This window comes from Drosophila takahashii, chromosome 2R (assembly GCF_030179915.1).
Source record: "Drosophila takahashii strain IR98-3 E-12201 chromosome 2R, DtakHiC1v2, whole genome shotgun sequence".
Classification (NCBI taxonomy): Eukaryota; Metazoa; Arthropoda; class Insecta; order Diptera; family Drosophilidae; genus Drosophila; species Drosophila takahashii.
Window position 1 is genome coordinate 22,117,597 of NC_091679.1, and position 25,791 is coordinate 22,143,387.

The following is a 25,791-nucleotide window of genomic DNA, read 5'->3' on the forward strand; positions in this document are numbered from 1 at the left end:
ATTACAGTTTTTCAAAATCAGAAAGGATCCCAAACCTGGTACTTAGGAAGCTCAAGAATATGTGTTAATCCCAACTTTTTATCTTTTGTAGTTGCCGAGATCTCAGCGTTTAATATGGACAGACAGACACGGCGAAAAGAATATATAAACTTTATATAAAAAGTATGTAACAGGTATAAGTAAGCGTGTTCGACCTTATCTTTTCTTGTTACATACTTTTTCACGAACACAATATAAAGTTCTACTCTACGAGTAACGGTATTAAAACACAGGTTCCTTGACTTGCAGAGCTATTTTTCCAGTGTAGCCCACATTTATGAAGTAACTGTAGCTCCTGTAGATGTTGCTGCCGGGGATGTTGCTCCTGTGCTCGCATTAGCAGCTGGCTTAGGCGAAAGAGAAACACGTGCATATGGATTTCCTTGGCACACTTTCGCGCTCAGCTCGCGGATATATAACTTCTTCAGCGAAGTCCCAGAGCCAAGAGCCAAGACAGTTAAAGACTGAGGATTGCATTTTACACAATATTCGTATTTTATTTTAAAACGGTCTTTTCTTTACACAAAGATTGCAGCTGCCTACAATACACTTTGCAATACCTATGCTCCTCAGCTCTATGTGGAATCGTTAAGGAATATGACTTTCAAAGGACCCCAGATTCGGGGCCTCTACTTTGCTTGGCATTTCTTAGCTCCTAACTAATCAACACGCGTCCAACAACTGCTGCTGCAATCTCCTCTTCCTGTCAGTGTAATACATTTTTTATGGTGGAATAGAATTGTTAATCTGTATACATATATATATACTATATACTCGCACTGTGGGTAAGTTTTGTGTTTGTTTTTCGTTTGAACATTTACATTTATGTAACTTTGAGTTGCAACCAGAATACGTAATACATAAATACCTGTACGCAGCTGTTGATTATATATTTCTTTAAATAGTTAGTGTTAGTACAAGGATTCCTCATAATGAAATGCAAGCGCAAAGTTTATTCAATCTGAAGAACGAATATCTGTAGAGTGTGCCTGATCAACTTGATCTATTTAGAGTACATAGTTTCAAAAGCGTTCGAAAGGAGAGTTATTGGAAAATTCGTGGGCCACTAAAAGGTAATGATTTGAATTGAACCTATCTGACAACATATCTATTAATTTTGATACCTCTCACTAAGTTAATCTAAATATCACTCGGTTTCGATCTGTGTTCGGAATTACAGCATCCGCTCAGATGGAGGATCCGTAATGCTGACTTGGCGGCGAATCCTGGGCTTCGGGTTTTCGGGACTGGGCTGCGGCTTCGGCTTCGGCTTCGTCCTCGATTTCGATATTGCGGTTCGTTCTGGAGGTTACACCTCCTCGTAGCTCTTGCACTTGGGCATCGGACCGGACCACCGGCCATCCGGCTGGCACTTGGGCCGCTCGGGCGGACCCTCGTAACTCTGGACAAATCCGGGCCGGCACTGGACGCTCAAGTAGTCTCCGGCGTCGTAGTTAAACTTGAGCGGCGCTATCAGACCGTTGGGCGGATCGCCGGGATAGGGGCACTGCGATTTGCCTGAGATCGTGGATGGTCAGTGGGCATGGGCATGTCATGCGTGTATCAGGTTGTATCAGGTTTCAGGTATCAGGTATCAGATTTCAGGTATGTAATGATGATTCGTGATCGGTATCGAAATCGGTCGTTCGTTCAGCGGAAATACAACACAAGAGTCATTAATTGGGTTGGTCTGTGAGCGGGCCCACGAGGAGGAGGAGGATCGGTGGAGCGGTGGAGCGGTGCGCCAGGAAATCTCTCGCAGCGCACGCATATACATATACGTGTCTATGTCAGTGAGTGTGTGAGTGAGTAGCGAGTCTACTTACAAAATGGCGGCGAGTGCGACCACTGTCCGTTCTCCGTGCAGATGATGCTCGACTCGCCCACCAGGCTGTGCCCGTCGTTGCAGCTGAACGTGACCAGGGCGCCCACGGTGAGGCGCCTCTGGCTCAGGCTGGTGCCCCCGATGCGCCCGTTGAGCGGCGCCACTGGCATCACGCACTGAATGACTGCGGAGGGGGATCGATCGGTGGAGAGGTGCGCCAGTAATAGAGGGTATTCGAAAGTTAGTAAGGGGTTTTCTTTTTGACAATAAACTAAGATCTGTGACTATCTGAGAGAGGAGTCATAGAAATCTCTAGAGACTAGAATCAATAGAGGTTTCGAAAGGAGTGCTTTCAAAACATATCGTTGCATACTTATGATTATGTAAACTTATTTAGAAACATATAATTTCTAAAATCTAGCCAAATCCAAACAGAAGCGAAAATTGTACCATTAAATTTTAACCACTAGATTTTTAGTTACATTTTTAATTTCACATTTTGAAGACTCCTGTCCTAAGAAAACTTTATCTACGGGTTATAAAACTTCAAATTAAATACTTTTTTTTTTAATTTTGTAACAAATAAAATACTTTCAATTAAATACTTCTATTAAATTTCAAAATGGCCATATTTTAAGAAATTATCTTTCCTGTAAAAACTGCAGCTTTTTCAAGTCCCCATAATAACCCGTACCATAATCCCCGACCGCTCACCTTTGCAACGCGGAACGGGGCCACTCCAGACGCCCGACGGCTCACAGTCCAGCTGCGCCGGTCCGGTCAGCTTGAAGCCCCACTGGCATTTGAACACCGCCCGCCCCCATGCCGAGGTGTTCAGCTCGATCAGGCTGAGGTGCGGGTCGTCCAGCTCCAGACGCGGACACTGGATGGCATGGCAGGTCGGCGTCGGCGATGACCAATTGCCGGAGGCCAGGCAGGTGGCGTTCCAGGCGCCGTCCAGCCGGAAGCCCTCGGGGCACTCGTAGAGCGCCCGCTGGCCCAGCTTGTTGCCCTCCAGGCGCAGCTTGAGCGGCGCCAGCGGCTCTGTCAGCTGCGGACACGTCGAAGTGGCCACCACGACGGCAATGCTGTTGGTCAGTCCGCGGGGCGAGGTGCAGGTGAAGGTGCCGGAGTCGTTGTTCTCGATGTTCTTGATGCTCAGCCGGTAGCGCACGGCCTTTTCCTCCTGGGCCGGCGACCATCCTGCGGGGGAAAAGGGATCAGCATAGACAAAAGAGCAAGCCGTTTTAGTCGTATTCAAATGCATTTTCTAAAATACAGTTTTGGAACAATATTCTAAAGAGTATTTAATTATAAATGTGTGGGAACAGGTCTGGCAGCTCTGTTTAGACCAACCTTTTTTCAACCCTAATCAGCTGGTATCACAATGGATTAGCAAAGGAGAAAAGAAGGCTTCAACGAGCACTCAGAACAAGGCGAATAAGAAAGTCGTGCGAAATAATAAAGTGAAAGAACGACTGGAATAATTTATCAAACAACGCAGTTTAACCCGATTGAAGTTCATTTTCATACCTAAAATCACTTATTTCATTTCAATAAAACTATTAACTTTTTAAAATAAAACAAGGGAGAACGCTATAGTCGGGTTGGTGTCCCGACTATCTAATACCCGTCACTCAGCTAAAGGGAGTGCGAACGCTGTACTGGATAGTGCGAGGTAGATAGATATATAAATTTTGATTGCGTATAACTTTTTAATGAATGGTCCGATTTGAAAAATGTCTTCTACATTTCGATAGGTATAAATATACACAACAAAATTGCATTTATATTTCTCGGAAATCTTTAAAGATGTGGGCGCAGGACCCATTTTAAAATCGTAAGTGGGCGATTATGAGCGTTAGAGAAGGCGTGGCGCTCGGCTAAAACAAACTTGCGCTGCGTAGGAAGCCAAAGAATATGTGTGGGAAATCTCAACCTTCTAGCTTTTGTAGTTTCTGAGATCTCAGCGTTCATACAGACGGACAGACGGACATGGCTAGATCGACTCGGGGGTCGGAAACGCTTCCTTCTCCCTGTTACATACTTTTGTACGAATCTAATATACCCTTTTACTCTACGAGTAACGGGTATAACTACAATTAGTGGGACATCATATTTAAATAGAAAAAGCAATCCCACAAATATATTAATTAATCAAAAATACCTGATCTTTATTTAGTTGTTTTTCAAAATACCAAAGTTTACTTTTCAGTTTTTTAATGTTTTTATATTTTTTTTTTCTTTCTTTCTTTCAAAAAATGATGGCCTACATTTGGGAGTTGTTTATACACAAATCATATAGCTTAATGCAACAGTGCTTGGATTGGGAAAATATTGTAGGAGTAAGCTTGACAACTGAATGAGGAGTAAGTGCAGTGACCCACTCACCTGTGGAGTACTGCATGTACCAGCTAGTCCAGCTCCATTCCGGTGTGCCCCTCACCCTCGGGTACATGCAGTCCATGAGCACGGTGCTGTGCGGCGGCACGGCCATTACGCCGGAGGGTTCAAAGGAGTGGGAGCCGTTGAAGATCTTGATGCGGATCGAGGGGGCGCTGTCCTCCGAGTAGTTGGTCAGCACGGTGGTGGGGACGCAGCTGGGCATGCGCGGGGCCCACAGGCCGTTGGAGCACAGGACCCGCGACTCTCCCAGTAGCTTGTAGATGCCCAGCTCCTGGCAGCGCGCCTGCAGCGAGTGTCCGTGCGGCAGATCCCATCCCACATTCTAGGTGAAAGGTCAGTCGCAAGCAAGCAGTGAGGGAAAAGCGAAAGGGTGCAGTTAGCAGGGGGAGGAGGAGAGAAAGCAAACAAAGAGAGAGAGAAAGAGAGAGAGTGGAGAAAGTTATCAACAAATCAGATGTTCCCGCGACTGGGAAAGTGGCGCTGGTTGCTCTGGCGTGCGGTTCCTCGCGTTCGGCAATCTCCGTGTGCGAGTATCTGAGTGTGTCTTGTATCTTGTATCTTGTGACTTGTTACTTTCACCTTGTGTGATGTATCTTTTATCTGGCACTCACTCCCTGTCGGTGGGTGGTGTTGGGTATCTGAGTCTGTGTCTGTGTGTCTCTGTGTGTTGGTGTTGGTGCTTTGGTTGTGGGTATCTTGTGGGTGCAATCTACACAACAGCTACAACGACGACTCACAATTTCTGTATTTGAGAGAAGTGTCGATTTGGATAAGCGCGTTTTACGCCAGCCGCGATTTGGTGGGATCGGTGTCTGCAAGAGAGAGAATCAGAGAGTACCAAAAACACACATACTATAGAGAATCGTTTTCGTTTGTTTTACGCCCGATTTCGCTCGAGCATCGGCATGCAGATGGCTTTGGTCACTGGTCTTGAGATATTGCGAGATATTGAGAATTTATTTTTTGTTTTTTTGGTGAGATTTTCAGGCTGAGATGAGGATAGAGCGATAGAGACAGGTGCGAGTAGACAGAGACAGGCAGAGGCAGAGGCGCAGGCAGAGAGAGGTAGCAGATCGAAGTCAAACTCGAGTTCGAAATCGGAGCTGAGATCCGATCCCCTCGCAAAAGCAATCGAGACATGGTCGCAGGAAATCTCCAATCTCCGGAAATCTATAAACGTATGCCGGTGTGCGTGTGCGTTGCATGTATGTATGTATGTGTTGTTGTGCTGTAGTGGTGGTGGTAGTGCGGCAGCCAGATCGTCGACCTCTAACCTCTAACCACTTACCACTGAAATGTTGCGGTAGCTGAGCAGCAAGTGCGACGGTATCCGGTTCACGTGGCAGCTCTTGTACAGCGGCTGAAACTTCACATTCCCATTATCGTCTGGGGGATGCGATTTATATATGTATATATAAACGATGTGCGGAGGAGAAATATCACCAAAGAGTTACTTGTATATTTTCCAACTTAGATATATCACAGAGAAATTGTAATGCTACTCAAATATTTACTGATTTGAACATCACGAATTTTAAAGATCTCAAAGTTTAATGTTTTTGTTTTTATTTAAAAACAAGAAAGGAAGCTACCTTCGGCCAGCCGAAGCTTATATACCCTTGCAGATAAAGTAATGCTCACTCGGTGCAGTTCCAGGGATTCCAGATTCAGCGTTTCTATTTTTGAATTTTGTTTTTAAAGAGTCAAGAATTAAAACGCCTACTTCCTACAAAGTAACAATGAATTTTCTTATATATCTTTGAATATTCCTATGGGAGCCTTAAGATATAGTGGTCCGATTCGGCTCGCTCCGACATATGTACTACCTGCAATAGAAAGAAGACTTTCGGGAAAGTTTCATCGCGATATCTTTAAAACTGAGAGACTAGTTCGCATAGAAACGGACAGACGGACCGACGGACACACGGACAGACGGACAGACGGACATGGCTAGATCGACTCGTCTAGTGATGCTGATCAAGAATATATATACTTTATGTGGTCGGAAACGTCTCCTTCACTGCGTTGCAAACATCTGACTGAAATTATAATACCCTCTACAAGGGTATAAAAATGTATTTATTTGCTGTATTTAAAATATATATAGAAGCTTGTTAAATTACGCTCAAGCTTGCGTTTTAAATCAGTAGATATTTACGTAGCATACATAAATGTTTTATCGCTTCATTTTCAATATTACTCTCACTAACATTGAAGATAGAACTGATAAAGAAAAATAATAAAAGAATCAATAAAATTCTAGCAATTGTGTTTGTTTGACTATTTTATCTTATGGTTTAAATTTAGTATATAACCAAACGAAATTACAAAGAGCCGTCATAAAACCATAAGTAATTGACAAAATAATTATTTCTTTTACAATTTACATAATGATTTGTTTTTTCTTTTCAAAAAAAATATGTCATTTATTATTTTATGTAGGCTCTAATAATATAAATACAAATAGAGATTAAAGTTCAGATGTACGATAAATTCCGCCGTGTAAATTTATTTGGCGAGAATATTAATTGGGTTAAAATGAAACAACAATCTGATTGTGTGCTGTATTCGCTTGTGTACTGATTGTGTTGTCTTTATTTGCGCACGTAAATAAATGAATTGGCAACTGTTTGTGTGGCTTAAGTGTATCTGTAATTGGAGCTATGTATCTGCAACTGCAACTAAGTATCTGTGTGTACTTGAATGCTTTAATACTTTAATGGTGCACTGTCGTGGGCGTGAGGTGGAGTGGAGGTGGTAGTGGAGTGGCTCACTTACCCTCCTCGTTGGTGGCGCACAACGGACCCACCCACTTGCCCTTGACACAGCGGATCTTGCACAGCCGCCGACCGCCCATGGGACCGATCTCGCCCGGGAAGCGGATCTCCGACACCTCGGTGAACTGCTGCAGGATGTCGACCTCCTCGTCCTCCTCCTCCTCCTCGTCGAACTCCGAGTCATCGGGGTGGACGGGCGTGTAGCCGGCCTCCTCGTCGTAGATACCTAGATTTTCGAGGCGGGACGAGAAGAGCAGAAGGTGTGGGCGTCGTGAGATGGGCAATGTACCATGCCAAGAAACAGGGGAGGGGTAGATAGACGTTCAGAGGGGGATAGAGCAAATAGAGCAAGCATCTAATGAGCCGTCGAACGGCATGCGAATGAAATGCAGATGAAGATGAAAATGAAGATGAAGATGCTAATGAAGTGCCGGTAGACTATGGGCGATCTTAATGGCCATCTAAGCTGACCCAAAACCCGACTCGAAATGCGCCCGAAAGTGGCAAAGGAGCTGCAAAATCCTCGAGTACGCCTCTTGGGCACACACATTAAGCCGCGCTGAAGCCATGGAGAAGCCATCGAGGAACCACGAGACGTGCGAAAAGTGCTGCCAGCTGAAAACTTCAATGGGTTGCTCCGAGTGCTTAGATATGCATTAAAAGAAAACCAGAAGGCTGGCGTAGTGGCCACTTAACAGGATACAACTTCATTTCCCAGAAACCCCATCAAAAGGCAGCACAAAAAATAAGGGAGATGTGAAAAGGCAGAGATAACACCAAAGATAATATTATGCTGGCTAATAGAAAATAGCAAAAAAAAGGAATAAAAAAGGAGCTGAAGACGGATGCGGACAAAGGCGGTGTAGGAGCCCGAGCTCGAAAGGCGAGGCAAACAAAGGAGCCAAAAGGAAAATCATTCCGGCCAGAACAAAGGGCCAACCGGCAACGGCAACGGCAACGGACAACTCTCAACTCTGAACTCTAACCACGACAAAGATATGGACTAGCAAATAAACCATGACCACGCAGCACCGATGGCGAAAATGGGGTAATGAAAAGCCGTCAGAGAGGGTGGAAAATACTAGGGGGTTGGGGTAAGGGTAAAGCTATAGGTTTAGGCGTAGGTGGTGCCGGGTGCAGGTGTGAACTTGCTGGGGGATGAGCAATGCCTGGATGCGATGCGATGCGATGGCTGTGGCTTTGGCTGTGACTGCGATTAGCTTTTACGAGTATGTTCGGTGTGTCCTCTGCTCTCAACTTCCGTTAATGTTCGGGTGTTCGTGTGTACTCATGTGTGCTTCTGTTGGTTGAAATGCCCTTGCAAAAGCGGTTTCAATATTCGCCGGTAGACATTGTCAAAATGTTGTTACATTATAAAGCTTGAAAGCATGATGAAGCGCTGAAATTACTAGCCAGCCGTTTGGGAGTCTGAGTTGGCGTGGGGTTCACTTTTCAATGGTTTTCGCTTTAAGGGTCTAGTAAGGGTACATTTTTGTATTAGGGCATACTTGGCGTATACTTAATCTTAGAATTAACTGTGCGTATACGTATTCTTTCTTAAAACCAGTAACTTTGTTAAATGACTTCCACAAAGCATTCAATTAATGATTTGGGTTTGGAAAATCTGTAAAATAAGCTGTCAATATAAAATCTGATTTCTTGCACTTTGTTTAGTGAAAACCAAAGCCTTTACCTTTGCTGGAATATATATTTAACTAGTTCCCATAGGACCCAATAGTCAAGAGCCCTGATGCCTGATACGGACCACTTAGGACACTGTCTCTTCGCGACCTATAACCTTTGCAAGAGCTTTCCGGGACGGTGATTCCGGCCCCGAGTGATCCGGGATCTGTGTGCGAATGTCGGGCAGCGCGACACGGACGGACAGACAGACAACGAGACAGCGACAGCGGCGGCAAATTCATCAAAGGCATTGGGCACTGTGGCATTGCCAGTGTCTGGCCGCCGTGCGGACGCACACTCACCCTTGTCCTTGCGGCTGGTGGTCTTGGAGCTGGAGTCGCCACCACCCTTCGGACGGCTCAGTGCACCCGTGGTCTTGCCGGACTTGCGCTTAACACGTTGCCACAACAGGGCCACTCGTGCACTGCTCGACTGATTTCCGTACTGCTGCAGGTCCTCCTGTTCCGCCAGCGGCTGCGGTTCCGGATCCGGTCCGGTCCCGGACTCCGGTGGCAGCTGGCCGAGATCGCCCTTGGACTCGGTGCTGCGCCGGCGACGCCAACGCGGGCTCCGGTCACGCTGGTCGAGCTCTGCAGCGTGACTGTCCCCGCGTCGGCGGTGGTGTCCAGTGGATTCCGGCTGGTCCAGTTGCTCCTCCACGTTCATCGGGGACGGGGACTGCCCCTCGTCGAGGGCCTTCTTCTTGGTCTGTTCCTTCTTGAGGGAGCCCTCCTCTTTGGGGACCTTCTTCTTTGGCTTCTTCTTGAGCAGCTTGGTGCACTTCTCCTTGCCTCCCTCCGCCAGGCACTTGTTAATCCTAGCCTGCACCTTTAGCTTATGCAGTTTCGACTTCAGTTCACGATTCGGTTCACGACTCTTCAGGATGTCGGCTATGTGGACATAGTAAACGTCTCCCTCGGCTGCCAATTTACTGCCCGCCCAACGATCCGTGTCCGCAGAAGCTTCCTTGTCATGGAGGATGGCATGGCGCTTGTACCGACTGCCACGCCCCCTGCCCGTCTGGCCATTTTCATTCTCGATTCTACGCCGACGGCCTGAACCAGCGCGACGTCTTTTGCCCTGCTTTCGATTGGCATTCAAGCGCTTATCCTCTGGGTCCCCGTGGGGATCCTCATCGTCGTCGCCCAGATCATCGTCGCCCACCAAACTGGCGGCGGCATCGCCCACATGCAAATGGTCGTCGCCCAGGTCCAGGGAGTACGGATTGATTACGGCCGCGTGGTTCTCGTTGGGATGACGCGCCACCGAGTCCACGAACTCCACATCCGCCGTGGTGAAGTCCTCGGGCAGGTAGACCTGCGTGGTCTCGAATTTGGCCAGCGGCTGCTCCGTCGTTGCTTCCGGCTTGACAATCGTGAAGCGCACATCCGGCGCCCGACAGCCCGGCGAGGCATCTGGGGATGGATAATGGAAAAGGGAAAATGAGAACACTTTGCAAAAGTTTCAGTCCTAACTTGTTCGGCAAGGATTAATAGTCGAAGTTATTCTCTTTTCAATATTAAGCTAATATTGTTGGGACCAGTTATTTAATTTCTTGATCCTGAATAACATAAAATAACAAGTAGGCTACCATACCTCAGTTCAATCTATAAATTTAAACTTGGATTTTAGTAAGCGATTTTTGCCTCAGTGACGGCTCACCAGAACTTATTCCACCAAGATTTTGGCTTGACTGGAGGTAATGCAATTTCCAGTCTGCCAGGAACTCTTGCCATAAATATTTCATATGTGATCTAATTTAATAACTTGGCCTGGCTGAGAAGAACTTTCCACTTGACGTCGCCAGACTTTGAGAGCCATCGAAATTGCAAATTTCCAATATGCATTTGGCATGCAGGCAAGTAATCAGGGGGCGGAACGGGCGGTGGGAACGCAGGAAGGTCGTGGCTCAAACGCACAGTTCAAGTTTCAATTTTACATGAGAGGTGGAGGGCAGAAGGAACTCGAGCAGAAACAGACTCGGAGTCGGAATCAGAATCAGAATCAGGATTTCAGGCGGTGGCAGAGAGGGCAAAAGTCGTGGCTGTATTTTCCGCCATTTCCATCTCTAGTCAGCTTTTCGTAATCGCCGAGGGCAGAATTAAAGTTTTTCCGCTCTACTCTCCCTTTCGACTTCTCCTTTATTCCGTAATGTGTCATGTACTTTGTCGGAAAGTAGGTCGAGTGATATACAACCGAACAGGAATAAATGGAATAACTGAATTTCTTGTAATTGATGAAATGCAATCGCCAATTAGCTGTTGGTGCAAATGCAACAGAGTGGCAAAAGGAAAATGTGCGATGACCATCGGGCATTGGCACTTAGTTGATTAAATTGGAGAATCAAAGCAGTTTGTTTTTTATGCAACATTAACAACAATATAATACTATTTAAGCAGGGGATTTCCCTTTAAGATTATTTAAATTAAATTAGTTCTGAGTCAAAATGGCTTTCCATAAAAAAATTAAAAAAAAAATTAAAATTTATTTTTCTTAAAATTAAATCAACATTTTTTTTTAGTTTTTATTTTTTTCAGTGTTCTTCACCAGCTATAGAGTTTAAAACCATTTGAAAATAAAGTTTGATTCATTACGAAAAAGATCCAAAAAAAAAAAAGAGTGGCCCGGCCAAAGGTTTTTCGCAATATCGATTTGAAGAAGGGCGCACAGCGGTTTTCCATACAAAACGACAAAAAGTGCCTCATTGACAGCTGCAGTCAGCTGACGCTACGCGCGCAACGGCATGTGTTGACCAGCCAATTTTCACGAGCAAGCCGTTTTTGTATGGAAAACCGCTGTGCGCCCTTCTTCAAATCGATATTGCGAAAAACCTTTGGCCGGGCCACTCTTTTTTTTTTTGGATCTTTTTCGTAATGAATCAAACTTTATTTTCAAATGGTTTTAAACTCTATAGCTGGTGAAGAACACTGAAAAAAATAAAAACTAAAAAAAAATGTTGATTTAATTTTAAGAAAAATAAATTTTAATTTTTTTTTTAATTTTTTTATGGAAAGCCATAATAATTCTTGAGCGATTAGTGAAAACATCATAAAGATATCTCTTACCGTTCCGATGTTATGAATTAATGACTGAGTGCAACTTTTTCGAAAAAGTGTCAAAAATGCCATGTTTTGACCCCTATAACTCCGGCAAAACTCAAAATTTCGCAAAACCGTTCAAATGAAGTTCTTATATTTTCGTTGTGAACCGGAAAAGTAAAAAAGTTCGATGAAAATCGGACCTTCGGAACAGGGGTGGCCCACTTGGCAGATTTTGACTCTTCTACTATTAGACTTCAAAAGTAATAAATAAAGAATACTCTCAAAATTATTTATTGTTCAGTAGATTCAGTTTCTTTCAAGTTCGGTTGTGAAACAATGGTAAATCACCGGATTAAAAAGAATAACTTTATTGCCGCTCAAACTGTCAAGTCAACTGCCACAATTACTCCATTGATAAAGCTGATATCTACCTAAATAGATGCGTGATAAAGCAAAAGAAACCTACACAAAAAGATTTAATGTAACCGATTACCGGTAATTTGATATATCGATAAGACTCACTGAGTGAACACGACGTGAACTTTCGGCCAGTTGGGCTAGTATACATACTTATATTCACAGATATGTGTGCTGGCTATTGTTTATTGCTTAAAGAGAAACCGGTACAATTAAAGCTCCCGTGGAAGGGGAACTGCACACCGAAAATCCAAACAGTGATGAGAGGGAAGCGCACCTGTTCAGTTCGACGGCAATGATTTGGCTTTTATGGATTTCCGTTGCCATCAGTGTGCTCGTGCACTGGCTCTATAAGGTAAACAAGGAGTACTGTGTTCTGGCCTTCTTCGCCAGAAGACTTCGATCCAAGGATGGCAGACCTCTGGAGAGCATAGTGCCCATGCCAAAGGGTGCAACTTTGTTTGCCAACTGCTTTGACTTGTATGGAAAAGACCCAGGTGAGCACCCAGTGAACTTTGACATCAGGTGTCTTATCTTACGAGTACTTGTGTTTCTGCGTCAGTTGAAGTTTTCAGCTACACTCGCGAGCTGGCAGCGAGATTCGATAATAGTTATGTTGAATATAGCTTTGGACTGTCCAATTTCCACGTTACCGATGCACATAATGCGGGGAACGTACTAAGCGATCCGAATCTGATTACCAAGAGCATGATATACGGGTTTCTACATCCATTCCTGAGGACTGACCTACTGACAGCGACGGGTAAGACTAAATCTAAATAAATTAAATATATTAGAATCTAGTAATCGGATATTCTTTCCTATTTCTCCTACTGCAGATAAGAAATGGCACAAGCGGCGAAGTATGCTCGCAAGGACTTTCCATTTCGACATATTAACGCAGTTTCAACAGATTTTTAAGTGGGTATATACAATAAAACTGCTGATGGTTTGCTATTACCTTTATTTTGCCATTTTTAGAGCGGAGAGCTTGAAGTTCATTCATCAATTCGAAGATCAAAATGAGTGCATTGTATCTCTACCAGACCGTGTAGCCAGATTTACCTTAAACACAATTTGTGGTACTTGAAACTGAATATTTATCATATTAAGCAATAATGTATTATTTCCTTAATAGAAACTGCCATGGGCGTTAAGCTAGATGAAATGGCAGAGAAAGGCGATAGATACCGAGAAAGCTTCCAACGAGTAAACGAAGGATTCTTTAAACGCTTAACTAATCCCCTCTTTTGGGACGATTGCCTTTACAACCTCTTTGTGGCCCAGGGTTGTTCCTCGGTCCTTAAAGTGGTTCATGAGTTCTCCAGCGAGATTATCGCCAAACGCAGGGTTCTTCTGGAGGAAGAGCTTGAGTATAGACGTGCTACTCAATCGGCTGACGATGATATGTGAGTTAATTAATAAATAAATCGAAAGAAAGCCCGCTGATAATCACCCTTCTTTCGTAAAACAGATGCGTAGCTAGGAATAAACCTTTTGCCATGCTGGATACTTTGATTTGCGCTGAGAAAGATGGCCTGATCGACAATATCGGCATTTGTGAGGAGGTGGACACCCTGATTGCTGAAGGTTACCACACAACCTATATTGGTCTAGTTTTTGCCCTATTGACTATGTCTCTTTATGCTGAAGAGCAGGAACTCTGCTACCAGGAGATCCAGGAGCACATTGAGGGTAATTTAGATCATGGATATAATCTAATCATGAAATCTAATTTCTGGTTATTTTCAGACGACTTAAGCAACTTGAACATTGGTCAGTTAAATAAACTAAGCTACCTGCACTACTTTTTGAAGGAGACCATGCGACTTTATCCCTCCATTCCCATGATTGGGAGGCAGACAGTTCAGGAGACGGAGCTGGACAACGGTTTAGTTCTGCCAAAGGGTTCACAGATTAATATACATGTCTTTGACATCCATCGCAATCCGAAGTACTGGGACTGCCCGGAAGAATTCCGCCCTGAGAGATTCCTGCCCGAGAATTGCCAGGAAAGGCAGCCTTACGCCTACATTCCATTTAGTGCCGGACAAAGAAACTGCATAGGTAGGTGAAAATATCTTGTACATTTCCGCTTTTATTGTATCGCTCTCATCCACGTAGGTCAAAAGTATGCCATGCAGCAGATGAAAACCCTTATAGTGGTCATCCTCAAGCAGTTCAAGATCCTGCCAGTTATCGATCCGAAGTCCATTGTCTTTGCAGCGGCAGCAACCTTGAGCTTCAAAAACCAAATAAAAGTCAATCTCGTGAGGCGGAAATGCGTTTAATGATGCTTCATTTGCATCCTCTTTTTAGGCCCAGAAAAAATTACCTTGATTTAAGTCCACTGACTTTAAATTAAAGAACGATGGATTGGTTAAATAAGGCAATGCATGGGCTTAAAAATGTTCCTACCATATAATTTTAAATGGACAGTTTAGTCAGTTGAGGGCCTTTAACATGTATGGGAGGAATATTATTAAGGCCACGTTTAGACTACTTTAGCCATTTTAAAGCCATTATTCCTTAAATCAAAGTCAATGGCAATTCGGCTTAAGTTTGTTATTAATTTAAAATCCCTAAAGAAGCCTACATTTTTTATACAACGCACATTATTAATAATACAATCTACATAAGTAAAAACAAATTGTGAAATTGTAATTACTAAAACGCCCCAAAGAATTGAATTCGGAAAGTATTAGTATCGAATAAAGTCTATCGATTAAAACTGAACATGACAAACAAAACTTATTAGATGAGCGCGACCCAAAATAGCGACCAGCTGAGCGAACGAACATACAAACATAAAGAAATATATGTTTATAGATCGAAATCTAATCAGTTCTGGTGGGGCATTCGTGTGGTTGCCAAGAAAAAGCTCGAGTGGAACGAGAGTTGAGAACCGAACACCCAAACAGTGCCGAGCGTGAAGCCCACCGATCCAGTTCGACAGCAATGATTTGGCTTCTGTGGCTCTCCGTCGCCCTAAGTGTGCTCGTGCACTGGATCTATAAGGTAAACAAAGACTACTGCGTCCTCGCCTTTTTCGCCAGGAGAGTTCGAACAAAGGATGGAAAGCCCCCGGAGAGCATAGTTCCCATGCCCAAGGGGCAAACTAACTTTTCCAACTGCTTTGATCTTTATGGGAAAGACGCTGGTGAGTAATTGGTGAACCTTTACATCAGGTTACTTATCTTTATAAGACTTATCACTCCCAATTTATTCGTTCGATTAGCCGAAGTTTTCAACCACTTGCGCCAGCTGGCAAAGAAAGCCGGTGACAGTTATCTTCTATACGGCATGGGCTTTCCCAATTACAACGTTATAGATGCCCATAATGCGGCTAATATACTGAACCATCCAAATTTGATAACAAAGAGTGTAATATACAATTTTCTACATCCATTCCTGAGGACTGGCGTACTGACTGCGACAGGTGATATTTGGCCCACTTAAGCGGAAAAGCTTTTTCTAATATTTTTAACTACAGAAAAGAAATGGCATACGCGACGCAGCATGCTTGCTAGGACTTTTCACTTGGATATATTGAACCAGTTCCAGGAGATCTTTAAGTGAGTGCTGTAAGCCTATTTCCGAAAACAACATTTTATTGATGATTTCTGAACATTATTTTACCTCTTTCAGAGCGGAGAGCTTGAAGTTTGTCCATCAATTTGAGGGCCAAGATGAGTGTGTGGTCTCCCTGAGAGACCGTATAGCCAGATTCACGCTAAACAGCATTTGCGGTACTTGAATATGAAAAGTTTCCTGATGATCATTCAACAATTTGCGTTCTTTTGAAACAGAAACTGCCATGGGAATTAAGCTAGATGAAATGGCAGAGAAGGGCGATCGCTACCGAGCGAACTTCCACCGAATCGACGAAGGTTTTACGCGGCGAATAAGTAATCCCCTCTATTGGGACGACTGTGTATACAACCTGTTTGCGGCCCGCGACTATGCCTCAGCTCTAAAAGTGGTTCATGAATTTTCCAGCGAGATCATCGCCAAGCGCAGAGTTCTTCTGGAAGAAGAGCTTGAATACAGACGAGCCACTCAAACGGCTGACGATGATATGTGAGTTTATTTTGAAATTAAGTTTTCTTACTGATAAGCTGATTTCTTCTGCGCACCAGATGCGTCGCCAGAAAGAAACGATTCGCCATGCTGGACACCTTGATTTGCGCTGAGAAAGATGGCCTAATCGACAACATTGGCATTTGTGAGGAGGTCGACACTCTAATGGCTGAAGGTTACGACACCACATCTATTGGTCTAGTCTTTGCCCTATTGAATATGTCTCTTTATGCTAAGGAGCAGGAACTGTGCTTCCAAGAAATCGAGGAGCATATTGAGGGTAATTTAAATGCTGCACATAATTTGGAAGTTCATAAATACTTATTCATTTTCGTGATTTGATTTCCAGACGACTTGAGCAACCTAAACCTTGGCCAGTTGAATAAACTGAGTCAATTGAACTACTTCCTAAAGGAAACCATGCGTCTGTATCCCTCTATTCCCATTATGGGTCGTCAGACGATCCAGGAAACGGAGCTGGATAATGGCTTAATCCTTCCGAAGCGTTGCCAGATTAACATACATGTCTTTGACATCCATCGCAATCCAAAGTACTGGGACTCCCCCGAAGAATTTCGTCCGGAAAGGTTCCTGCCCGAGAATTGCCAGGAAAGGCATCCCTACGCCTACATTCCATTTAGTGGAGGACAGAGAAACTGCATAGGTAAGTTAAATGTCTGGAAAATGCACACTTTTCATTTTATTCCTTACCCACGCAGGCCAAAAATATGCCATGCAGGAGATGAAAACCCTGCTAGTAGTCATTCTCAAGCAATTCAAGATCCTGCCAGTTATCGATCCCAAAAGCATTGTCTTTCAAACGGGTATAACCCTGCGCTTCAAAAACGAAATAAAAGTCAAGCTTGTGAGGCGGAATCGCGTCTAGTATCTATTGATTTAAGGATATTCCACATATATGCATTCTCACTAAGTGCCCATACGATTTAAGTACTTTGCTAATATTAAAAGACTAATTGACCCTGACATTTCTTTGCTAAACGTCAGTGTCGTGGCAAAGCAATTAATATTAAAGACTAATTTTTACCTAAAAGACCAATGATTATAATAAATGTACCAGAAATTGTGTCAATGTTGAAATTGCAATATACTATATTAGTAAACCGGTTGCTCGATGCACCTATTAAATCTATTAAACCCCGAACAGTGTATTATTTTAGGTGAACTCAACTCGACCGCAAGTCGGTGCTAGCGGAGCGTAAATATCTGTATACTAGGTGCAATCTAATCAGTTTCGGCTGTTTATATGTGTAATTGTAGCCTATAAAACCGGCTGATAGTAAAAGCTCCCCTAGATTGAGAATAACGATATTTCTGATCAGTGCGTTAGGAGGTCTACGAGAACGCGGTTGTCCAATAATGATTATCTTGTGGCTGGTTGTTTCCCTAAGTGTGGTGCTGCACTGGCTCTATAGGATCAACAAGAACTACTACATTCTGGCCTTCTTCTCCAGGAGAATTCGTTCGAAAGATGGAGCACCTGTGGAGAGCATAGCACCCATGCCCAAGGGTAAAACCATATTTGCCAACACCTTCGATTTGTACGGCAGAGACCACGGTGAGTAGCATTAATTGGCGACCTTTGACTTCAGTTAGATAATATAACTAACGTATTATCTTTGTGCATGTTTATAATGAGTGTTCAGCTGGTGTTTTCAATCACTCCCGTGACCGTGCCAAAAAAATGGGCACTAGCTACATTGAATACGGGATGGGAACGGCCATTTACAATGTAATCGATGCGGATACCGCGGAAAATGTACTAAACCATCCAAATCTGATCACCAAGGGACTTGTCTACAATTTTCTACATCCATTTCTAAGAACTGGCTTGCTGACATCGACTGGTGAGTTTCGAATTAGATTTGCTGCTTGGTTTTCTTCAATCTTTTTAATTACAGAAAAAAAATGGCATGCACGCCGAAAGATGCTCACCCCGACCTTCCACTTCAATATATTAAATCAGTTCCAGGAGATCTTTAAGTGAGTTCACAAAAAATAATATCATGAAAAAGTACCTACTTATTTATATCGTTTTTAGAACGGAGAGTCTAAAGTTTCTTCAACAGTTCCAGGGTCAAGATGAGGCGACTATAACATTACACGATGTTATACCAAGATTTACACTGAACAGTATTTGTGGTGGGTTTTGAAAATCATTTGATTTTAATAGTATTTTCATAGCCCATATCCACAGAGACTGCCATGGGTGTTAAGCTGGACGAGATGGCCGAAAAGGGTGATCGTTACCGAGAGAATTTCAGTCAGATTGAAGAATGTTTCATTCGTCGTTTGAGTAACCCGCTTCTGTGGGGCGATACAATTTTCAACATGTTTGCTGCCAAGGATTACGCTTCTGCCCTCGATGTGGTTCATGGATTCTCCAGCGAGATTATTGCCAAGCGGAGAGTTTTACTGAAGGACGAGCTGGACAACAGACGTGCCACCCAGACCGCAGACGATGATGTGTAAGACCTTTATTTGACTGGCTTCGAAAGTATCATTAATGTTACGATTTGTATAGATTTGTCCCAAAGAAGCGATTTGCCATGCTGGACACGTTGATTTGCGCCGAAAAGGACGGCCTCATCGATCACACTGGCATTTGTGAGGAGGTGGACACCCTTATGTTCGAAGGCTACGATACCACGTCAATTGGCCTTATCTTTGGTCTGATGAACATGTCTTTGAATCCTGACAAGCAAGAACTATGCTTCCAGGAGATCCAAGAGCACATAGATGGTGAGTTAAGATACAGACACTATAGGTATAGGTATAATTCTCAACATGTGAATTTTTCCAGATGACCTAACTAACTTGGACGTGAGTCAACTGAATAAGCTGAAATACCTGGAGTACTTTATGAAGGAAACCATGCGACTATTTCCGTCGGTTCCCATTATGGGTCGTGAAGCTGTGCAGGAAACCGAGCTGGCAAATGGTCTGATCCTGCCGAAGGGTTCACAGATAACCATTCATGTCTTTGATATTCACCGCAATGCCAAGTACTGGGATTCCCCCGAAGAGTTCCGTCCAGAGAGATTCCTGCCCGAAAATGTACAGAACCGTCACACCTACGCCTATGTTCCTTTTAGTGCTGGTCAAAGAAATTGTATTGGTAGGTGTACATCTCTTTTGCCTATCCCGTTTCTTATTCAATAATCGCTTTCTTAATGTAGGTCAAAAGTATGCCATGCAGGAGATGAAAACGCTAATGGTGGTCCTTCTCAAGAAGTTTAAGATTCTGCAAGCTATCGATCCCAAAAAGATTGTGTTTCATACGGGAATAACACTGCGCACCCAAAACAAAATAAAAGTTAAACTTGTGAGGCGTAAGTAAGATAATTGCTCAGCCATTTAACAATGACAATCGCAATAAACTTATTTTACCTTAATTAATGCCTTGAAAAAAAAAAATGAAAATAAACAAACAAAAAATTCGCGTTCTTACATGTTTATATTATTTAATACTCACTGTATATAATGAATTTAATAAATAAACTGGTGTATTAGAAAAAAAAAGTGTTTCGGTCCAAAGCCAAAATCCCATACCATATAATTTGTTAGTGAGCTCGAGCGAATATTCAAACATACAATTATATATACACGTATAAGAGACAATCTAATCAGTTTCGGCTTTTATACCGGTAATTTTTGTTTATAAAACCGGCTGATAGTCATCTCAGTGATCAGTTCGGTGGGACAGATCCGTGGATGCGGTTGTTCAGAAATGATAATATTGTGGCTCGTGGGTGCTTTAATTGTGCTCGTGCACTGGCTTTATAGGGTCAACCAGGATTACTGCGTTCTTGGGTTCTTCGCCAAAAGAATTCGAACGAAGGATGGGAAGCCCGTGGAAAGCGTAGCTCCCTTGGTCAAGGGCAGTACCATATTTGCCAACAGCTTCGACTTGTACGGCAAAGATCACTGTGAGTTATTACTCGCTTAACTTATCTATGGATGCTTCATGGGGCTATCTCTTTGCCTGTATTCTAATTTTACCCTCAGCTGGTGTTTTTAATCACTCACGTGACTGTGCAAAAAAAATGGGCGAGAGCTACTTTGAATATGGGATGGGAACGGCCATTTACAATGTTATCGATGCGCATAACGCGGAACATGTACTAAATGATCCGAATCTAATAAACAAAGCAATTGTGTACAACTTTCTTCATCCGTTTCTGAGAACTGGATTGTTGACATCCACAGGTGAGTTTGGACTTGGATTTGCTCACTTTTTCTATTTTCTTATGAAGTATTATTTTCAGGAAGGAAATGGCACGCAAGACGGAAGATGCTTACTCCAACGTTCCATTTCAACATACTGAATCAGTTTCAGGAGGTCTTCAAGTGAGTTTAACAAATTCAATATGACACATATTTTGAACTTATATTGCTAGAACGGAGAGTCTGAAATTTCTCCAGCAATTCAAGGGACGAGATGAAGAAATCATCTCATTGAACGACGTCATACCCAGATTTACTCTGAACAGTGTTTGTGGTGGGTTTTTAGTGCATTATAAGTATAATTCGATTAATATTAAAATCATCTAAAATGTCTGCAGAGACTGCCATGGGTGTGCAGCTGGATGAGATGGCCGAGAAGGGCGATCGTTACCGGGAGAACTTCAGTCAGATTGAAGAATGTTTTATTCGCCGAATGAGTAATCCTCTCCTGTGGGGCGATTCACTGTTCAACATGTTTGCTGCCAAGGATTATGCTTCTGCTCTCGAGGTGGTCCATGGATTCTCTAGCGAGATCATAGCCAAGAGGAGAGTTTTGCTGCAGGACGAGCTGGACAACAGACGTGACTCACAGACCGCAGACGATGATGGGTAAGAACATTTGTTGCATACCTCTCTAGCACCCATAATACTTATATGTACCACAGGTTCACCAGCAAGAAGCGCTTTGCCATGCTAGACACCTTAATTTATGCCGAAAAGGATGGCCTCATTGATCACATTGGCATTTGTGAGGAGGTGGACACTCTTATGTTCGAGGGCTACGATACCACGTCCATTGGACTTATCTTTGGTCTGATGAACATGTCTTTATATCCCGAAAAGCAAGAAATTTGCTTTCGGGAGATCCAAGAGCACATAGATGGTTGGTTAGGATAGGCTTCAAAATAACCTTCTAAGGATTTCAACTCTTTTTCAGATGAGTTGGGCAACTTGGACATCAATCAGTTGAATAAGCTTAAATACCTGGAATACTTTGTTAAAGAAACTATGCGCCTATTTCCTTCCGTTCCCGGCATGGGTCGGGAAACCAATAGAGAGACGGAGCTGACCAATGGGCTAATTCTGCCAAAGGGTTCTCAGATTGTCGTTCATGTTTTTGACATCCATCGCAACCCCAAGTACTGGGATTCCCCAGAAGAATTCCGCCCGGAGAGATTCCTACCCGAGAATTCCCAAAACCGTCATACCTATGCCTATATTCCGTTCAGTGCTGGTCAAAGAAATTGTATTGGTAAGTAGTCTTGCTTTATCGAACGTATTGGTTTACCATCTTCTCCTTGTGTAGGTCAAAAATACGCCATGCAGGAGATGAAAACTCTAATGGTGGCGCTTTTGAAGCAGTTCAAGATCCTGCCAGTTGTAGATTCCAAGAGCATAGTGTTTACATCGGGCATAACGCTGCGAACCCAAAACAAAATTCACGTAAAGCTTGTGAGAAGAAAGTGACTTAGCTTTAATGGAAAGGATTTATTCCAGGAACTCTGCTAACCATAAAGTGCACTGTACAATGCTTTCATCCAAAGTCGTCTTTCTATTCTGGGGTGTAAAAATGTCCCTGTGAATGGCTTATGGCCGATAATCGTTGGCATCTCGACAGCTGCCGCCCTATAAATCATTCATGCACTGGCGGGCAAAAGCAGTTCTCTTTTATTCCTATACCCACAGCTATTACCATTCCAACTCCCATTTCTACACAGTGGGAGCTCTCTGCTATTTCCTCTTCTTCTTTTTGAGGGAGCCCAGGAAAAGTCAAGTAATCTCTGTCTTTTAGCCCACATATATAGGAATGCAAATGCATAATGTGCTGGCGACTTTTTGTCATTTGGTTTCACTTCCTCGGCTTCTGTGCAGGCTTCCCACCGACTTCTTTTTGCCTTAACTGCGATTTTGACAGTTCGTTACTCAGTTATACCATTTGCATGCATAATGCAGATTCAGCATTGTTCTAAGCACATAAAATGTGGCAAAGAGACATGTGACCATGGGCTTGCAAAATGCACGAGATGACTGCACTGAAAGAATTATGGAGCCGTTTAAGACCGATTTTTCCTAGCTCTAAACACATTAAACAGTGTACCTCCAAATATATGATTGACAAAAGTCTCCTATACCAGGATTCATTATTTCCGTTAAGAAGTTCCCATTACTAGGTGAAAATAAGTATTTGCACCTAGCTAGGATTTCGAAGAAAATACTACACAAGAAGCCGTTCGCCTTCTATTGGTGTTCAAAAACGGCCGTACACATCCAATTTTTAATTTTTCACCCCTTTTTCTCAGAACTCTTTTGTAACACAGTGCTATTGAATACTCATATTTTTTAGTGTCGGCCTGACTGTGCGCCTCCTGCATCATCGTCATCCATCCCGGGGGCCCAGGATTTATGGGACAGGACATGGAAAATGGGTGAAAGGGAGATCTGTGGGTCTGTCAGTTTTAGCTGCTACTTCGGTTATTGCATATTTCATCAGTGCTCTCTGTGCTTGGGTTCCGAAGCCATAAGTCAACATTAAATGGATTCCATTTTTGAGTCATGTAAATTAAATTCCATTCGCTTTTATATGTGCCGAGCAAATGTTTGAATCGCTGGAAATTGAAACAGCAGGCTTTGATCCAAGGTTACCCCTACATGTACTTTACACCCCTCACCTGACGGCCGAAACTGCGCAACAAACGTGGAAACTACAGCCAAAAAAGAAGTCGCAATATCTGCCAGCCAAAAAAATTGCGCACTTTTAGCTGAAGGCTAAACCCCCAACAGCTGAACAGCTGGCCCTGTCGATATGCTAGGGGAAATTAGAACTCAACTGGAGGAGTGGCGATGGAGGCAGAGTGAATTAATTACTTTATGCGCATCTGCGTGTCGTTCCCGGGCACTTTACACTTCCCCCGGACTCCTGACCCTACCTATATCCCATATACCCATTTCCCTATCCAGTTTTGTCCTTCCCTTTCGCAAAACTCACACATGACGCTATTAATTTCTATTACCAGCCTCAGACGGCCTGCCATACTTCATTACGAGCTTTCGTGCAATTGCCTTTTGCTCGAGCTACCTTTCATTTGTTCGCCACTGTTCGACACTGAGCAAAAACGACGAAGAACAATGGAAACCAGCGATCTTAAGGGACACTCATATATGAGTTATTTAGTGTCGTATATCTATTAGGTTACCAAAACTGTTTTTAATAAATATTTATACAGTTTTTAAAAACCATAGAAAATGCTTTAATCTAAAAATATTGAATGTGTGTTTAATTCATGTACATATTCAGCTTCTAAAAAGTACAGCCAAATTTAAGTAAAAAGCCATCGGAAAAAAAACAGTTGCGAAGCAAGATAAAATCTTATGAGAAGTATGGTCTTAAAAGGTAAGCTTCATAGCATTTTTTCTTAAATAAATGCTAGGGCCTCGGCTCGGCTGTTGAATCCAGCACCTTACTTAAAATTCGAGATGAAAACTATCGTGAATACACAACTTAATTCCTATATGCTGTCTAAAGTTTTTCCCCCAGTGCGCCCTTTTTCGCGCTGCCCTCGCTTGTTTGTTGATTCTGATTGGGATTAAGGTTGCCCATGGGTTCTCGGTTCGCTTTGATTGCCTTTGTGCCGCAGATGCCGTGAAATATTTCATTTGCTGCCAGTTATTTGCTCTTGCGCTCTGCAGTTTCCCAGCTTCCTGTTTCGGTTTCATTTCAGCTTTTCTTTGGGATATATTTTTTATTTGTTTCACGGCTTGTGCGTGTGTGATTATCGCTGGGAAGAGGCATGGAATGCCATTTAATAAAGTGGTTTTTTTGGCATCGGTGTAACCGACTTGGAGGCCTGTCATAATTTATTAACGATTTTTGTTCGCCCAGCGAAGGTCAAACGGAAGCACACGTGTGCAGGGCAATTAGAACTCACCTGGCTCGGATGTGGTGCTGGTCTCAACGGGCTCCGTGTTGGCATTGCTTTTGTCCAGGACCAGCAGCAAAACGGTCAAGGATATTAGGGCCCAAAGCGGCTTGTGGCGCATACGCTGCCTGCTCCACATGTCCAAGGATCAGATTGCAATGGACAGAATTTTGGCGTTTTATGTTTTGTTCAAGATTTTGGCAAAGTCTTCGCCAGCTGAGAATATCAACACCACTGCACTTTACGAGTTGGCTTTCAGTGGGACGAAAATAGAAATCCACTTGGCCAACTCACACGAACACAGGCTCAACTCAACACTGGCAAACAGCCACCCACACTCGCACAAAACTATATGTGCAACGTGTGCGTGCGTGTGTGTCTTTGGCTTTAAAGTTTCACTTTTAGTTTCAGTTCTTTTCGGTTTTATCCTTTTTGAAGCTGGGAACCTTTCCTTGCGAGTGACGACAATCGAATGCTCCGAGTCCTGCGAGCGTCTCGCTTTTATAGCGCTCGTTGGATTCTGCGCAGCTTCGGCTGCCCTTCGTTCAGTTGCATTCGGCACTCGGCACTCGACGAAGGATCGCACTCGACGAAACTCCCCCAAGGATGTCACGTGCATTTTGCCGGCAAATCGTGTGTTTTTGTTTTGGTTTGGCCCATGTTTTGCTTAGTTGCTGTTGCTGTTTTTCCTCTTTTCCGATTTTCCTCTCTTGTCGCTTTCGCTTTTCGGTTTCGGTTTGTGTGTGTGCCTGTGCCTGTGTGCGTGCCCTTGTAACTCTCACGTAGCTTTCCTTTTTTCCCACCCCATCTACCTCCCGACCACCCAGCTACAAATGAAGTTTTCCGCTTGCTTGCCACGTTGATTAAGTTACTTTCCAGTTTAAAACTAATTTAATTATACTTTCCTAATGCCTGATAAGTTTTTACTTCGGCAGGGAATCAATCACAGCAAATCAATTACTATTTCGATGCGAAAAGAACGTTGGGTACCCTAAATGCTTTAATAACTGGGTTACGTTTCAAATAAAAAATGAAATACTTTCTTTAATAAAGTTTTTTTTGAATCATAAAAGTATTTTAAAATTATAACTGCTTATTTGGCTACTTTGTTAAATTGTTGGGCTAAAGCCAACACTTACTTATGATGTAAAGTTCAGAAACTCACTGACAACCGGACTTAAAAAGTATACATTTATATTCGTAATTAAATTATTACATATCATAAAGATTAGATAAAGATTCAATGCAAAGGTTTTAATTGAGACTACCCCGTTTTTACTCTAGGTACTCTCCAAATAAAAGTATATTCTTTTGTAGAGAAGTGAGTAATGTTCCATTAATACATTAATATCACTTGTATT

The 25,791-nt window shown here is 43.1% G+C and overlaps 4 protein-coding genes across 5 annotated transcripts; 3 read left to right on the forward strand and 1 right to left on the reverse strand.

Annotated features, from left to right (window-relative positions):
• Positions 1 to 510: 510 nt before the first annotated feature.
• hig (hikaru genki) lies at positions 511 to 24,890 on the reverse strand. Of its 2 annotated transcripts, XM_017142563.2 has the most exons (9): positions 24,440 to 24,890; positions 9,033 to 10,145; positions 7,049 to 7,273; positions 5,559 to 5,656; positions 5,008 to 5,082; positions 4,256 to 4,592; positions 2,579 to 3,067; positions 1,866 to 2,048; positions 511 to 1,557 (listed from the first exon to the last, which is right to left on the reverse strand). In XM_017142563.2, exons 1-9 carry the CDS (start codon positions 24,567 to 24,569, stop codon positions 1,349 to 1,351), a joined length of 2,859 nt encoding a protein of 952 aa, XP_016998052.2. In that variant the 5' UTR covers positions 24,570 to 24,890; the 3' UTR covers positions 511 to 1,348. The 2 variants fall into 2 exon arrangements, with proteins under 2 accessions (XP_016998052.2, XP_016998053.2); XM_017142564.2 differs by lacking the exon at positions 5,008 to 5,082.
• On the forward strand, positions 12,429 to 17,372 carry LOC108058062 (Cytochrome P450 4p2). The gene is made up of 17 exons (XM_017142565.3): positions 12,429 to 12,685; positions 12,751 to 12,951; positions 13,028 to 13,109; positions 13,170 to 13,270; positions 13,327 to 13,597; positions 13,663 to 13,883; positions 13,941 to 14,255; positions 14,313 to 14,473; positions 14,628 to 14,631; positions 15,034 to 15,348; positions 15,427 to 15,627; positions 15,682 to 15,763; positions 15,837 to 15,937; positions 15,998 to 16,268; positions 16,328 to 16,548; positions 16,618 to 16,932; positions 16,988 to 17,372. The coding sequence occupies exons 1-17, from the start codon at positions 12,484 to 12,486 to the stop codon at positions 17,152 to 17,154; spliced, it is 3,231 nt and encodes a 1,076-aa protein (XP_016998054.2). The 5' UTR covers positions 12,429 to 12,483; the 3' UTR covers positions 17,155 to 17,372.
• Positions 17,594 to 19,744, forward strand: Cyp4p1 (Cytochrome P450 4p1). Its single transcript, XM_070212830.1, has 8 exons — positions 17,594 to 17,844; positions 17,933 to 18,133; positions 18,188 to 18,269; positions 18,328 to 18,428; positions 18,484 to 18,754; positions 18,811 to 19,028; positions 19,090 to 19,404; positions 19,466 to 19,744. The coding sequence occupies exons 1-8, from the start codon at positions 17,646 to 17,648 to the stop codon at positions 19,624 to 19,626; spliced, it is 1,548 nt and encodes a 515-aa protein (XP_070068931.1). The 5' UTR covers positions 17,594 to 17,645; the 3' UTR covers positions 19,627 to 19,744.
• Positions 19,978 to 22,056, forward strand: LOC108058065 (Cytochrome P450 4p1). The gene is made up of 8 exons (XM_017142568.3): positions 19,978 to 20,215; positions 20,295 to 20,495; positions 20,555 to 20,636; positions 20,687 to 20,787; positions 20,852 to 21,122; positions 21,179 to 21,396; positions 21,451 to 21,765; positions 21,820 to 22,056. Exons 1-8 carry the CDS (start codon positions 20,017 to 20,019, stop codon positions 21,978 to 21,980), a joined length of 1,548 nt encoding a protein of 515 aa, XP_016998057.3. The 5' UTR covers positions 19,978 to 20,016; the 3' UTR covers positions 21,981 to 22,056.
• Positions 24,891 to 25,791: the final 901 nt, after the last annotated feature.